Below are 14,652 nucleotides of genomic sequence, written 5' to 3'. Positions count from 1 at the left end.
GAACAAACAAAGCAAAGAAAGAACCAATCGTTAAAAGTCAGACATGTGGTGCTGGAGAAACCCAAAGTGTGCGCATGCAAACCCACTGAACATTATTTGGGGGGGATAGGTGAGGCCTTTCCATTGGCACAACAGAGTCAGCGGCTCGTCAAAAGAATAAATATATTAACCAGCCTCGTATCATGTCACAAATATTATAACAGTAGTTTTATGCAACAAAAAAAAAAAGCAAGAATAAACTCAAGTAAAATACATAAATAACTCATAACAGAACAAAAGTGGATTAAATACTCAAATAAAAAATGATTAATAGTAAATATATTTCAAAAAGATGAAATTAGGCACCGGACTGAACTACATCATGTAAATGGATATTTGCATGGACCATGAAAGGCCGGAGTGCGCGCGCACGCACGTGTGTTAGCGTGCGTGCTACATGCTGACCTGGAGACCGTAGCTTATTCTGACTGGCGGAGCGCGACAAGGGCAAGCTTTGGCGGAAGCGGTTCATCCTGTTGAAGCCGATGGGCACGTCGGCCTCGGACATGGTCTCCAGGGATTCGGCGGAGGCGAAGGACAGCTTGGTGGCTTGGTCGGCCAGCCCCGACTGGGTGGACTGGGAATGGCGAGGGCTGCGGCTCTGTAGCGGGGAGAGGGCACAACGACCGGGGTGAGGACAGGCTGATGGGAGGATGACGGCGTAAGAAGAACATGAGTGACGATCAAAACGCCGAGTGTGGTTTGGGATTTGACGCTTACAGGCACTGCAGTAGATGGATGTGCTTCAGCTTTGTGTAAGTTGTGTCATGTTTGCCTGACTTTTGCACACCTCCCCTGGCGCACTTTATCCAAAACTCCGGGCCTCCCGAGCTGCTGTAAACTTTAAACGAGTCCTTCTTTTTGTTTTTGGAAAGCCCCTTTAAATCTGGTGTTGGCACCCTGTGGATTCAGGGCAGCTGGGCTCGAGCTCAGCAGAGCGGCTGGCTGATCTTCTGGATCAGACGGTGCCGTAATGAGCTCCCACAATGCTCTCCGCTGCTTGTTTGGAGGGAGGACCATAATGTGGTTTTTGACAGCGGACAGGCCGCGTCTTGGTTGCCTTCTTACACTTCTAACATGTCCTCACTTCCAATTTATGTATATATTTTTTTACAATGGACCTGTTTGATTTGATATATTATATATTTTTTTTACACCCTTGGATACAACACTAATTTAAAAAAATCTGCAATGGATAAACTGAACCCTTATATGGTGCATATACAGACTCGATAGTGTGTAAAAAAAAAAAAGGAAATTTGCCCCCAGGGACCTTTTGACAGAAGTTTTCTTGCTTATTTCACCCAAAGCGAAAATAGCTTTAAGTAGCAATATTGGTCCACTCTGAACCATCAGCAATGTTTAGCATCACAACAAGACAGCTACATTATTCATTATTTTTGCCCTACAGCGCTTTTTCACTTGATACTCCTTTCTGTCTATATTTATATGTGCCGGCCTTCTGTCAGTGTTCATGCATAATTTAGCCTCACACACAGACACGATACAGGAGTGTGATAGTGTTCAGCAGAAAGTTTTGTAAGCATATAAAGCAACATGTACGGAGCAATCAAACTTGCTGCGCTTTCTTTCTTCGCCTGCTTCGTTTTGTCTGAGGAATTGTCGAGCGTGGGCTGCAGCTTGACGTGATGTGTGATTTAGCAAGGACAGCAGCAAAGTTTACAGTCCATGGAAGCGCCTGTGTAATCGAAGTGTTTATCTGACCTGAAAGTCTGCACAAAGCAGTCTTTTTCGATTGCCATAGAAAATCCAAGCACAACAACTCAGAGGGTCTTAAAGATGTCAGGGCCTTATCTGGAATCCAACCGTTGACGACCATCAGTGAATATTTTTTCAACATGGAGGTGTGGAAGAGCGTTACACACAATGTTGTCAGTGAAATTGAGGGTTGTCAACCACTGTAATGACTAACAATGCCCCGTAGAGGGCTTTGGATTTCAGATCAGCACAGCTTTTGAGCATAAGATCAAGATTAGGCGGTGATTCTCTGCTTGTCATTGATTGGGCTGGGGGGGGGGGGGGGGGGGGATACCAACATGTTGGAGGTCCAACATGTTAAGGCACCTCGCACTTGAACAGAGTACATTTGGTATAAACAGTGCATGCGTCGTGCAAGTAATAGAAAATGTCTGAAACACTTCATTTGAGTGAAAGGGGAATGACATCCATCCATCCTTTTCCTAATCCGCTTTATCCTCACAAGGGTCGCGGGGGGTGCTGGAGCCTATCCCAGCCGTCTTCGGGAAGTAGGCGGGGGACACCCTGAACCGGTTGCTAGCCAATCGCAGGGCACACAGAGACGAACAACCATCCGCGCTCACACTCACACCTCAGGACAATTTAGAGTGTTCAATCAGCCCGCCATGCATGTTTTTGGAATGCGGGAGGAAACCGGAGTACCCGGAGAAAACCCACGCAGAGCCGGGGAGAACATACGAACTCCACACAGGAAGGCCAGAGCCGGGATCAAACCCACGACTCCTGCACTGTGAGGTTGACGCGCATGGTGAATGACATGTTTAAAAAAAAAGCAGATTGCTTGCATTGGGTTTTCTGCGGGTACTCTGGCCAACATCCCTAAAACGTTCATGTTTGGCTCAAGGACGACTCCAAATTGTCCACAACTGTGAATGTGACATTCTCCAGGAGCCGCTTGAGTCAACATCTGTCAGCGGTGAGAATGTCAAACATTTCTCAAACGCAGACGAAAGGCAGGCGCTGATGTCTGAAAATTACAATTCTTCACACCTTGACCGCTTATTCTGCATTTTTTTTTTTGTAATTCCCTCTTCTTACACATTTCTCTTCTTACACATTTTACACTTCCAAGAATATCTTCTTCTTTGGAGCTCATTTGTCATCTCTCGGCACTGCAGCCGTGTACATTTGCGCTCTTCTCTGCACAGAAATTGACTGACCGAGCCTCGCTTGCTATTCGGCCACCTTCGTGATTCCTCTCAGGCCAATCTTCTGCCTGGACACACAACACCCCCAAGCGACCTCCCCCACTCCTTCCTTCCCTTCTCACAAGGCAACTGAGGCTTTCTAATAGCAGCAGCCATCATTGCATGGAGCAAATTGCTTAGCCGGGGAATAAACATCAAGAGGAAAATGGTGCCCTGAAGAAAACAGTTGGCCAGACAAAAAAAAATAGTCATTTTTTTATCTTTTCGCTGACAATCAAACAATGTATAATCTTATACTTTTAAGAGGACAGCAGTAAAGGTTGGTGAAGTCGATTTTCCTGTTTTAGTCTGAATCATTGCGTACTTAAAAGGCCAAAATACTTCCAGGGAATTTCCCTGGACACACCCGGCTGCCCCATCCCGTCTGGCTTTGTTTACATTTTTATGCTGTTTATTCTGTGTCCTCCTGTCGTAGGTGCATCTGCTACCGACAACACCATTGCCTTTATTTTTATGATGACTAGGACTGTGGGAAACAACTACTACTGACTACCAAAAGGGCTTTTTTCCTTTTTTCCCATCCATCCATTTTCTAATCCGTTTATCCTCACAAGGTCGACCGGGCAGCTGTCTTCGTCCAGTAGGCGGGGTACACCCTCAACTGGTTGTCAGCCAATCACGGGGCACACAAAGAAAAGCAAGCATTGGCGCTGTGGATAATTGTCTGAGTGTTCCATTCACCTGCCATGCATGTTTTTGGGAAGGTGGAAGGAAATCAGAGTACCCGGAGAAAACCCACGCATGCAATCTCTACGCAGGAAAGTCGGAGGATCGAACCGTGCACCTCTGCAGTATGAGACGGACGTGCTAACCAGTCGTCCACCGGGCCGTTCAAGTCAACAATTAGTTGATCATAAAATGACCAAAATGTACAACCGAATGAAATATTCCCACGGTTAAGGAAAGTAACTTGGCGCCGATACACGTTACAGTTCAAAATGGTCTATTGTTGCCATTGTAAATAAAGTCGAATTGACGAGCTTGTCCTCTGCATAAGCTAAAGGCTATCATAACGCTTCCGAGCGGCACTCTAATTCCCATCAATCACATTTGGAGTAAAATGCTGAGAGTGATAAATTGCCGCGCATCTCAGTATGGGTCAAGGAACTCGGCTATTGATATTCGCTGACATTTCCACCCTGTCGCGCTGATAGCCGAGCCGGAATGGAAGGAGAGTGGAGGGGGAAATACACAGCAGATAAGCTTGGGGCTTTTTTTTTTTATCCCCCATGCTCTCACACATCAATAGTCGCATTGTTTAGCACGAGTTCCTCCCTGCCAACTTCCGCGAGAGACAACGGCCCACTGGGGGGCGGGGGGGGGGGGTAGGGGATACTTGACTGTTGGAGCAGGTGATCAATACATCTTAACAGCGAGTATTTCTTCTGCCGAGGTGTTCGTTTTTAAAAAGCGAAATGTGGCCGCGTGACTGAGCGAGCTATGGTAAATCCTCCAAGGCAGCATCCTGACACGACAACCTCCGATAAGCACGCGTGAACGCGCACGCACACGCATATATAAACTTATATGCATGAGGAACCTTGAGCGCCATGAGCAGACACCTAAACTGGAGGTCACACGGTCTTCTTTACAGTACATCATGCTCAAAGGCCACCTCAAGTGATTTACGTCCTGTATGCAAACAGAAGACCGAAGGCCTCAATAAAATCTTGAGTATTGCACTAGCGGTGTCACAAAAATCGGAAAATCGGTTTTGTGATGTGAGCATATCGAATCGAACCGAATCACTTTAAATTTTGCATCGTTAAATTGTATCGCATCTATTATATACGTGAGATGTATTGCAAAGTCTTTTATTGGTGAGATACACAACCCGGTATACGTACGTAGAAGATATTCAGATCTGTATGATCTGTTTCACAAAATAAAATGCTTAAATGTGAACATTTCCGTCATAGCATATATATTTACCTTATAAATGAACAACCTAATGCGAGTCGGCCCATTTTCTTCTATGACAAGTATCCACCGCGTTAAGCATGACTCGCTTGTGGCAATGAATTGCATGCAATGATCGGCGGCACACTTGGGGGCTTAAAAGGTTTCGGAAATGTTAATGCAGACGATTACAAAACCAGACACAAACAAGTACACACACACAAACACACAAACTCCTCGGTGGAGGTTTCGTTGAATATACACCACTGACCTTAAAGCTCCAGTAGTTGGGTTGTTGCTGTAGTGTTTCCCGTAGCACAGAAGAAGAAAGACAAGACAATTTTAGGAAGTAAAACGAAATAAAACAATGTTCACTCACTAGCTTGTAATGTGTGAACTTGAAAGTCCTGTCACAGTGCCTCATATTGAGCAGGGGTGGGAGGGGACGCCTCCCATTAAAATGTAATCCCCCGCCAGTGTCCCAAGTGGCCCGTGGTCCCGGAAATATACCTCGTAGATGCTGAATTAAAAAAAATAAGAGGGATTGGGCAGCGTTCATGAATTTTAATATGAAATCCCAACCCTTATTTGAGTACTTCTTCTTACCTGCAGGCGCTTTTGAGTAACCAGTCAGTTGGCTGGATATTAATAAATCCTGACGCACAAATGATGGAAAAAGAGGCAGATTGGTGGGAGTTGTCTGAGGTGACAACATGACTGCATGAAAAAAAAAAACGCAAAATGATTATAGCACTAAGAGAATGGTTTAGAAGTAGGAATAGTAGTGGTATCATTTCAAGTACGTAGTCGCATTGCAAAAAGGAGGATGTGAGGGAGGCCCAAAGGTAAATGGTTTGGTATGGCATTCAATAATAAGTCTAAAACATAATTAAATCCAATTTATAATTATATCCAATTTGAGCGGCCCGGTAGTCCAGTGGTTAGCACGTCGGCTTCACAGTGCAGAGGTACCGGGTTCGATTCCAGCTTCGGCCTCCCTGTGTGGAGTTTGCATGTTCTCCCCGGGCCTGCGTGGGTTTTCTCCGGGTGCTCCGGTTTCCTCCCACGTTCCAAAAACATGCGTGGCAGGCTGATTGAACACTCTAAATTGTCCCTAGGTGTGAGTGTGAGTGCGAATGGTTGTTCGTTTCTGTGTGCCCTGCGATTGGCTGGCAACCGATTCAGGGCGCCTACTGCCCGAAGACAGCTGGGATAGGCTCCAGCACCCCCCGCGACCCTAGTGAGGATCAAGCGGCTCGGAAGATGACTGACTGATGATGACTGTTCTTAGCTTAAATGACTAAATCAATATTATCCATCTATTTTCTACAATGCTTATCCTTAGGGGTCGGAAGGTGAACTGGAGCCTATCACGGCCAACTTTGGGAAGGTACAGTGCGCTCCAGACTGATGCCCGAGCAATCACAATTAGATCAATTTTCAATCGTTCAGCCGTACTTGTCATCGGATCTAAGGACGAAATAGCAGGACAAGTGTCAGTGCAGAAAACGGTGCTGACACTCCATCAAGTGTGTGATAAATATTAACTCGTCTCTTTATGAGACAACTAAATTGACTCGATTTTGGCACGCAGCTCGAGCAATTCAAGTCAGACAGACCCTCCTCTCCTAGGTTTTTTTTTTATTTTTAATTTCCGATGCTATCAGCAGCAATTAACCACCGCAGTCTTCTGGGCTCACATTTTCCCTCGTAAAGCGTTAAGAGATGAATCTTAGGAAACGAAGAGTTGCTTGTATATTTCTGCACATCAGGCACAGAGCTGAGTTAGTGGAGCGCCGCATTACCTGACCAGCATGTAAAGCGGGCTGCACTCACTACTACCCTTCCTCCACTGCATGTCGTCATCCCCCAGCACCCCACCAGCCTCCACATCACAGTCATTTGTAGTTATTCTCTCTTACACGCACACCCCCCCCCCCCACACACACACACCCACCGAAACTGCAACTGCATAGTCTATCACTTGCAAAATATAAAACATTGATGCATGTCGGCGAAAGGTATTGCCCGGCTTTCGCCACAACAACCAAAACAACCAACAGGTTGAGAACATACGCGCACACGCATGTAGACATGCTGAAGTCCAGCCTCACCTGCACCAGTCCACCGCTCCATTTTATCCTCGCCCGTCCGTCAAATGCAGCGAGCCGTCCGCGTCGCCCCTTCCTCCCTTATCGCACATTATTTAATTCATTACATCAGCTGATCGGGACTCTTTTATTTTTGCAGGTGGTTGTCTGGCTCGCGCCGCTGCGGGCTAATTGAGCGGCGGCAACGGAGGCAGGAGGCTTGCAGCGCTGTACTCGCTCCAGCTCCTCCCTCCTCCCTCCTCCCTCCATCACATGTGGGAGACGTGGGGCTTTTTGCCGCGTCCTCGGTAGCCCCCCTCACGCACCCCACGAAAGACCACTGCACTCAAAAGGAGCGACGTCACCTCCGAATTTGTCGTTGCAAGCGCTTAGTTCATCTGCCATTCCCATTTGCCCACGCAGCCTGAACGTTGCGATGCAATAGTCCCGCCATATGTGGAAGGGGTTGCCACGGCAACATTAGACTCCACCTGAATCTCTCCTTCTCTCAGTAATTTATTTACATTTTAAATACTCATTTACGCACGTGACCAACCAGCCGTGAAACTACAGAATATTTTTTTTTAAATAATACTTGTAGACAATTTACACTAGGGATGGGCAACTTAAACGATGGACGGGGGTCACAATTTTTCATCAGCACTAATGGGGGAGCAGGGGCACATAAGACCGCACACTTCCTAACTTAACTAACGTACTGTAGTTATCTTAGTATATTAATAAAGTGCAAATGGCTCGCTTGCATGAAAATGTGTTTGAAGGACGCAAATCTAGTAATGCCTCATGCATTTCAAATGATCTGTCGACGGTTCTTGTGAAAAAACAAAAACAAAACTGTTGTGTGCGGCTTAGGTTGAAAGCACCTTCACAAATTTGGCAAATGGGTTTGCGTATAAACTAAACTTTACCTGAAAGAGGCAATTGTCTTGACCTAATGCAGCCCGGCTCAAAGGACCAGCTCACGACTCTTCTCTGATTGAGTGATATTTGCCATCTAGTGGTGAACGGTATTACTACAACTTAAAACTGATCTGGCAGAGTGAACATTTCCATTTTCAATTATTAATCGAGTGTGCTCTTATTGTCTTAATGGGCGCTTGGTATTTTTCCCCATTGGTACAAACCCCTTTCTACACCTCACACCTCAAAACAGACGCTTAAATAAGAACCGCCACAGAACCGTTCCCAAGACACTTGGGTTTTGAATTGTTCTTCAATATGTATCTAAACTTAAATGTTCACGTGAACGTGTTTCGCGCGTACCTGTTCTCGCGCGGCCCTCTCTGAGCCTCCCCTCATGCTGGCGTGCGACTGCGAGGGTGACGGCGGGTTGTGGTGCTGATGCTGCAACTGCTGTTGCTGCTGGTACTTGCTCTTCAGGTGGTCCATGAAGGCATCTCGCTTGCGCTCCATGTCGGCCTTGTGTAGGTTGGTCAGCGCCTCCAGGCTCTGCGCCGCCGTCACCGTGTGCCGGTGCTCCGACGTGTGCACTAGGCCCACATTGGAGAAGCGCCGGCCGCTGTTGCCCAGCGTCCGATACTCCCGCGGGTACTCCAGGTCATCTGTGGAGATCATGTGAGTGGCGCCGCGCTCTGGGTCTGTGGGGTGGGTGGATGCAGAAAAAAGGAAGTGACCAATGTGGAAGAGATAAGAAGGAGGTAGAGAAAGATATGGGATGCGATATTCGATAGGAGGGCAGTTCTTCGCGCTTGTATTGATTCCAAAGGGCTGGCAAGGCAAGAAAAATGGTGAGCAAAGAATTAAAGGGTTTTTGTAATGAATCAAAAGTGAACTTGTTTTGCTGCTTTGTCAGCCCCTAAGCACTTTCAAGCACTTTTGGCTGACAAAAGAGACATCAGAATTCTACGATCACCGTCGCTCTCTTGTAAAATAGCTCTTTATTTACAGTATATCGAGCTTTCACAGCAGCTTTTGCTATAACAAAGCGCAAATACACAATTCACTGTTTGACATACGATAAACAAAGGTTTCTCAAACTTTATTTATCCACTGCACATACTTAACATGAGAAAAATCTCACGGCGCACCAACCAACAAAAATGTCACCAACAGTATAAACACAAGGACAATAAATGAAAAAGTAACGAAAATTAACCAATGGAAATCTGAGATTGCTCTTGAATTGTGGTTCATCAAAATTATTTTTAAAAAACACGCCCATAAAGCAATACCAAAATAAGTACAAGCAAATACAAGCGTGTCCAGTTTTATTTAATTTCTTGAATTAAAATGTTTTTTTTAGATATTTTGCTGGGCGACTGGCCGGTGAGCATGTAAGCCTCACAGTGCAGAGGTGCAGGGTTCGATTCCGACTCCGGCCTTCCTGTGTGGAGTTTGCATGTTCTCTAAACACTCTAAATTGTCCCAAGGTGTGAATGTGAGCGTGAATGGTAGTTCGTCTATGTGTGCCTTGCAACCAGTTCGGGCTGTACCGCGCCTCCTGCCCGAAGACAGCTGGGATGGGCTCCAGCAGGGCCGCGACCCTCGTGAGCATAAGCGGATTAGAAAACGGAAGGATGGAGATTTGTTTGCTAATTTATGTTAAATATAACACAGCAACACTGGCTGGCATGGATAGAGGAACAAATATTTTTCATTACTTTTGGTTTAAAAAAAAAAGTACAGTTTTCATTTTTGTGGGATGAGAAACAATCAGGCACAGTGATTATGCTTTAAACCATAACCACTTGATGGACACCACAGCTCAAAAATGAGAAATGAATGGAAAAATGTGTCGAAGAAAGACAAGGTGGATGGAAGGTTTGCTGTGTGAGTTACCTTGTTTGGGATAACAGGCCCTGCTGGCATGTGCTGCAAGAGAAACATGCCACGGGTTAATTTACGTGTTTGTGCACAAATGCGTGCAAACAAACACGTCAGCAAGAGCCAAAAGCACTATCAAAACTAATAGTACTTTGCCAACAGTCACAATTAGTGCATGCATAAATCATGTATTCACACACACACACACACACACACACACGCACACACACACACACACACACGGTTGACTATGAATGTATTCAATTGTATTTATTTTAAATTGTATTCAACAGGAAGCAAGTGGACACACGGTCAATAGACAGAAGGTTAGTTGTTTATCCAACAAAACAACATGTTGGATAAAATGCATTAAAAAAAAAACAGTGGTAGAATAATTGAGTGGAGGGTATAAAAGCCTCGCCGAGAGGGTCTTCTTGGAGGCGCAGCCGCGCGAAGTCTGCCTACATGTCGAGAGTGCAGACTGACACCAAGGCACAGCAGAAAGTTGGTCATTCACCATTAAAATGGTGGCGGTTTCGGGCATGTGCTACATGTGCGTCTGCACAGGTTGGTGCTGCTTAAATTAGCTGTGTGATTTTATTTTTTTTGGGGGGTGGCGAGGGGCATGAATATCCTGTTCATTGGCATTGGTGCCCCCTTGTGGAGCACAAGGAGGGATGCATCCTGATACAATCCACACCTTACACCAGGCATGTCCAAAGTCCGGCCCGCGGTCGATTTTCATCCGGCCCTCGGCCCCTGTCATAAAATCAGTGCCGTCTGGCCCGCAGGTTGGGCGCAATGGAACACGTGTTGCATTGACTGAGGTCTCGTAGACTGGTGAGTGATGTTTCATAGAGTACTGCTTCTAAAGACTGCGTCTAAATGCTATTACTCATTTAGTGAATGCTATTACTCATTTAGCCACTAGAGGGCATCACTCACGAGTTAACAAGACATCACTCCGTGTTTATATTGACTGATATGTCATATTTCAAATGATCCTTGCAGTTGTGGATATGTGTATTGCTTGTTGTTTTCCCTGTTGTTCGAGTCAAAGGTTTTGTGACTATTGAAAAGTCATGGTGATACATCTTATGTTTCAAATCAATCAATTTGCACTCAGGAGACTTCTGTTTAAGAAAAAGTCAAGTGAATAAGCAGTTGCATGTGATATACCTGTTTCAAATGAACCAAAAGAAATTCTTAAGATTGTTGAAATTAAAATAAAAATGGAAATGTGAAACAGACTGGCTTACTAAAATTTGTTGAACAATATTGTTGTTCAATGTAAAGAATGTCAGCCAAGGTCGGCCCCCCGACATTTTACCACATAAAATCTGGCCCCCTTGGCAAAAAGTTTGGACACCCCTGCCTTACACGGTCAAAGTGAATCTTGAGACCAAATTTCGGCTGAGTCACGATGATAAAATGATTCAAGTGATTCAGTACAGTCGTTGTTACGACTTGAAGACTAAAAATGAACACAGGTCGTTACTATCAAACTTAATGACAGTACAAAGAAAATGATGGCACAACTAAACAAGTTAAAAAAAAACAAGCTTTCAGCTAATAGTGCTACTACGGGGGAACAACAAACAACAACTGTGTTGACAATAAACACACAATTCCCACCAGGCATGCTGGGAAGTGCTGCTCTGTCATCAGGGAAGTTGACATGTATTTGTAGTTGTTTGTGTATCCTCATCGAGTTAAAGTAGTTGTGCACCATTGTGTCATCGTATTATTAAATATATGCAGGCAATCGTTACGATAACAATCAAAGGTGGAGACAATTTGCAATTTTGGTACTTTGTGCTAGCAGGCTCCATGAAATGATGTGGATTTGGCAACAAAAGTTAATTTTGATACATTTCTTTGCTGTTCATGACAAGGCTTGGCAATGATTTCACTGGATAGCAATGTTGCAATCACAATCACACTGAGTGTGATGGAAATGAAATGCGATGCTCTCCTGTGGACAAATCTTGAAATACAAAATGTGAAGGACTGCAAAATACCCCACTTAGCCAGTCTATTTATCGCGCCCTGGCATCCATTACATGATGAAGGGATAATAAGCAGAGGTGAAGCGGGCCAGCGGGCTGATAGCGTTAGCATCGAGCAGATATCCACTTTGCACTTCATTAGCGCGTCGCGTGTTTGCTAACAAGTGCCCCCGACTCAAGAGCTCCATCACGACGCTCTGCGAAAATTGAACTTTTGCACCTCGACTTGAGGAGAAAAAAAAATGGCAGTAAAATGATAACTGTGCCAGCCTCTCCACAGAAGACAACGCCTGAATACAAGACAATAACTAGTGCACAAATACGAAAGGTCTGAAAAAAGAAAAAAAAAAAACGCCTGTAAAACTTTGCATGGAGCAGATAGAAGGCCATCGTCTTTATAAGCTGTGTGGGTTGGTGAGATAGCAAAGAAGAGAAAAATGTGAATTCATGCTTCATGCTGGCATCGCCGGCACCTCAATATACAGTAAGCCTGCAGACAAAGCAAAGCCTGAGAAAAGAACATTGGCTGCAGAACTATAAGGAGAAAAAAAGAGTGGCAGCTTTGACAATAGAGGAACAGCTTTCAGATGAAAACTGAGTGAATGCTAATGTATAATGAGTACGTATAGAATTCAGACCTGTAGCAAACTAGCAACACCCGTACAGAAAACACATGCTACATCAGTGAGGAGTTGGCATTATGTCGCGCAGTCTTATGCCATTTCTAGTAAGATGCTAAATGCTAACCTATAGCAAGAGCATGAACAAGAGACAATCACAGCATCTCAGTGACAGCTGTTTTGAACTGGGGGTATAACCAAAAACATTTAGAATCGGAAAATCGTTTTTGATTTCAGAAAATTGAATCTAACTGAAACATTCTACTTCAAAATATAAATCAACGGACATTTCAAAATCCATATTGAATGGTCTTTTATTCCAGAGACACCCCTAAAAATCTGTTTATAGGGAATGAATGCAACATACTTTGTGGTGTCGTACATTTAAGCGCAACAGCTGCATGTGGGTGACCATAATATTTGCAAACGATGACAAAGTGTAGTTCTAAACAAGCAAAACCACAAAAATAAAAGTTTGCGAGAATTTATATGTAGGCAAACCAGAGAAATATTGATTTTCGTTTTCTTCAATTAGACAGAGAGCATTGTGGGCAGTGTGTGCATTCCACACTCCAGTGGACACTAACTCTGTATATAACGGAAAGTAGTATCTTGTCTAACCACGTTCAACAGCGGTTCCATAATCATGCGGCGCACAGACTGTCAGTTGTTGCATTGGGTAGTCATTGAAGCAAAACAAGAGCATCTATACCTTGAATTTTAATTTACCGGGAGCACGTTGCGAGCTTCTTTCCAGACACCAGCTGTGACGGCGCTAAAATTTTTAACCGAGACCAGAGGGGGGGTGAGTCAGTGGAGGCAGGTGAGGAACACGAATCGTGAGGGAGAACAGATGAACAATCAGCATGGGCCTTGAGCTATTGGCATTTGGTATTTTGCGCAAATATCTAGGAGGGAATGCGTGGAAAGATGTGGTGAGAGGAAGTAATATGGCCTGCTGTCAACATCCTTTAAATGAAAGAGAATCAATAGAAACATATTGAATCTACCAAGGTAATCTGTCTGTTGGAGTGTAAAACCGGGGCTGATTTACTCCACAAAAATGTCTGAAGTCCAATGGAGCGTCCTACGAGGCTGCCATCTGACAAAAACCTATGCAACTTGTTACATGGTTCCATGGTGGTTCAGGGTAAAAAAAAAATACAAAAGTAAAAACAAAAACAATACCGCGTGTTTTACTGTGGGAGTCAATTCAAACATTTTGTGAACAATAATAGTTCTAATCACGGCATTTTGATGAAGATTGCATGGATGAAATATGAATTAAGCAGCAAAATCAACCCGTTGTCATCGAGCTCAAGGGCGGCCATTTTGCCCGTTGCCGTCGACTGAAAATGACAACACGGTTTCTCAGGGCTCAGGTAACAACCATTCACGGCTCAGCTTATAAACTTCACGTGAAACTTGACTTAGCCTTTCCTGGCAGTTATGACCTCTGCCTAAAATAAAAATACTTTTCGAAGAGAAATGGACATTGGATCTCAACCTGAAAGATAAAAAAATTGTTGAACTATATATATATTTTTTAAATGAACAAATCTGCAAATAGGTGAATCTATGGTTGGCAAATGACTCATATGACTGTACTGTATTTTCTTTGGGTGAGTAAACTGAACATTCACGCTGCTTTGCCATGGTAATTATTAGAGAGGAAACAAATGAAAACTACAAGTAGTCAATTTGGTGTCCACTCAAAGGATTGGAAGAAAAAAAAAACAATAAAAAACAAAACAGGTCCATTCCTAGCAGCCAAGCGTGTGCACTTTACGTTTTTTCTCCATTAGCTGTGAAAGCTGGTAGCGGCGTCGGGAGACGAGCACTAAAAGCGAAGCGAAGATTGTGGCCGGCCGCCCACCCACAGGAAGCCATCAGGAGGAGGTCAAGCAGCAACTTGAAACGCGGAGACCATGCGAAGGCTTCTGGGCGTCCGTAAAAAAAAAAAAAACGTCATCTTGATCATTAATCGGCAAAGGAGAGCTTGAATAAGAGGCCTCCTTCCATCCTAGCCACCCACCAGCCTCTCCACTTCCTAAGACCGCGTTTCCCCGGGCAATGCCGCCGCAGCAAAACATCTGCTCGTACTCCAACAGCACTCAAAGCAATTGGAGCATGCGAGCGTTCGACAGCAGCGTCTCGCGGGCTTCTCTGTTTCGGAAAGCGTCACGCCTTCCATGCAGCTACA

The 14,652-nt window shown here is 44.7% G+C and overlaps 2 protein-coding genes across 14 annotated transcripts in view; both read right to left on the bottom strand.

The window, feature by feature from the left end:
• srcin1a (SRC kinase signaling inhibitor 1a) overlaps window positions 1–14,652 on the bottom strand; it is a 68,951-nt gene that overhangs the window by 18,837 nt on the left and 35,462 nt on the right. For 11 of the 13 annotated variants that reach the window (XM_052048587.1, XM_052048591.1, XM_052048588.1 and 8 more), the window contains 4 exons: window positions 9,836–9,868; window positions 8,300–8,634; window positions 5,197–5,223; window positions 445–640 (listed from right to left, as the gene is read on the bottom strand). In XM_052048587.1, the coding sequence (XP_051904547.1) occupies window positions 445–640; window positions 5,197–5,223; window positions 8,300–8,634; window positions 9,836–9,868 (591 nt within the window). Of the gene's footprint in view, window positions 1–444; window positions 641–5,196; window positions 5,224–7,039; window positions 7,484–8,299; window positions 8,635–9,835; window positions 9,869–14,652 lie in introns of those variants that run through there. The other 2 variants (XM_052048596.1, XM_052048598.1) reach the window with 2 other exon arrangements.
• Window positions 1–14,652, bottom strand: part of cntnap1 (contactin associated protein 1) — a 155,683-nt gene that overhangs the window by 111,350 nt on the left and 29,681 nt on the right. The window lies entirely within an intron of this gene.

The sequence above is a fragment of the Hippocampus zosterae genome, chromosome 17 (genome assembly GCF_025434085.1).
Source record: "Hippocampus zosterae strain Florida chromosome 17, ASM2543408v3, whole genome shotgun sequence".
NCBI lineage: Eukaryota > Metazoa > Chordata > Actinopteri > Syngnathiformes > Syngnathidae > Hippocampus > Hippocampus zosterae.
This window is presented reverse-complemented; position numbering and strand designations above follow the sequence as displayed.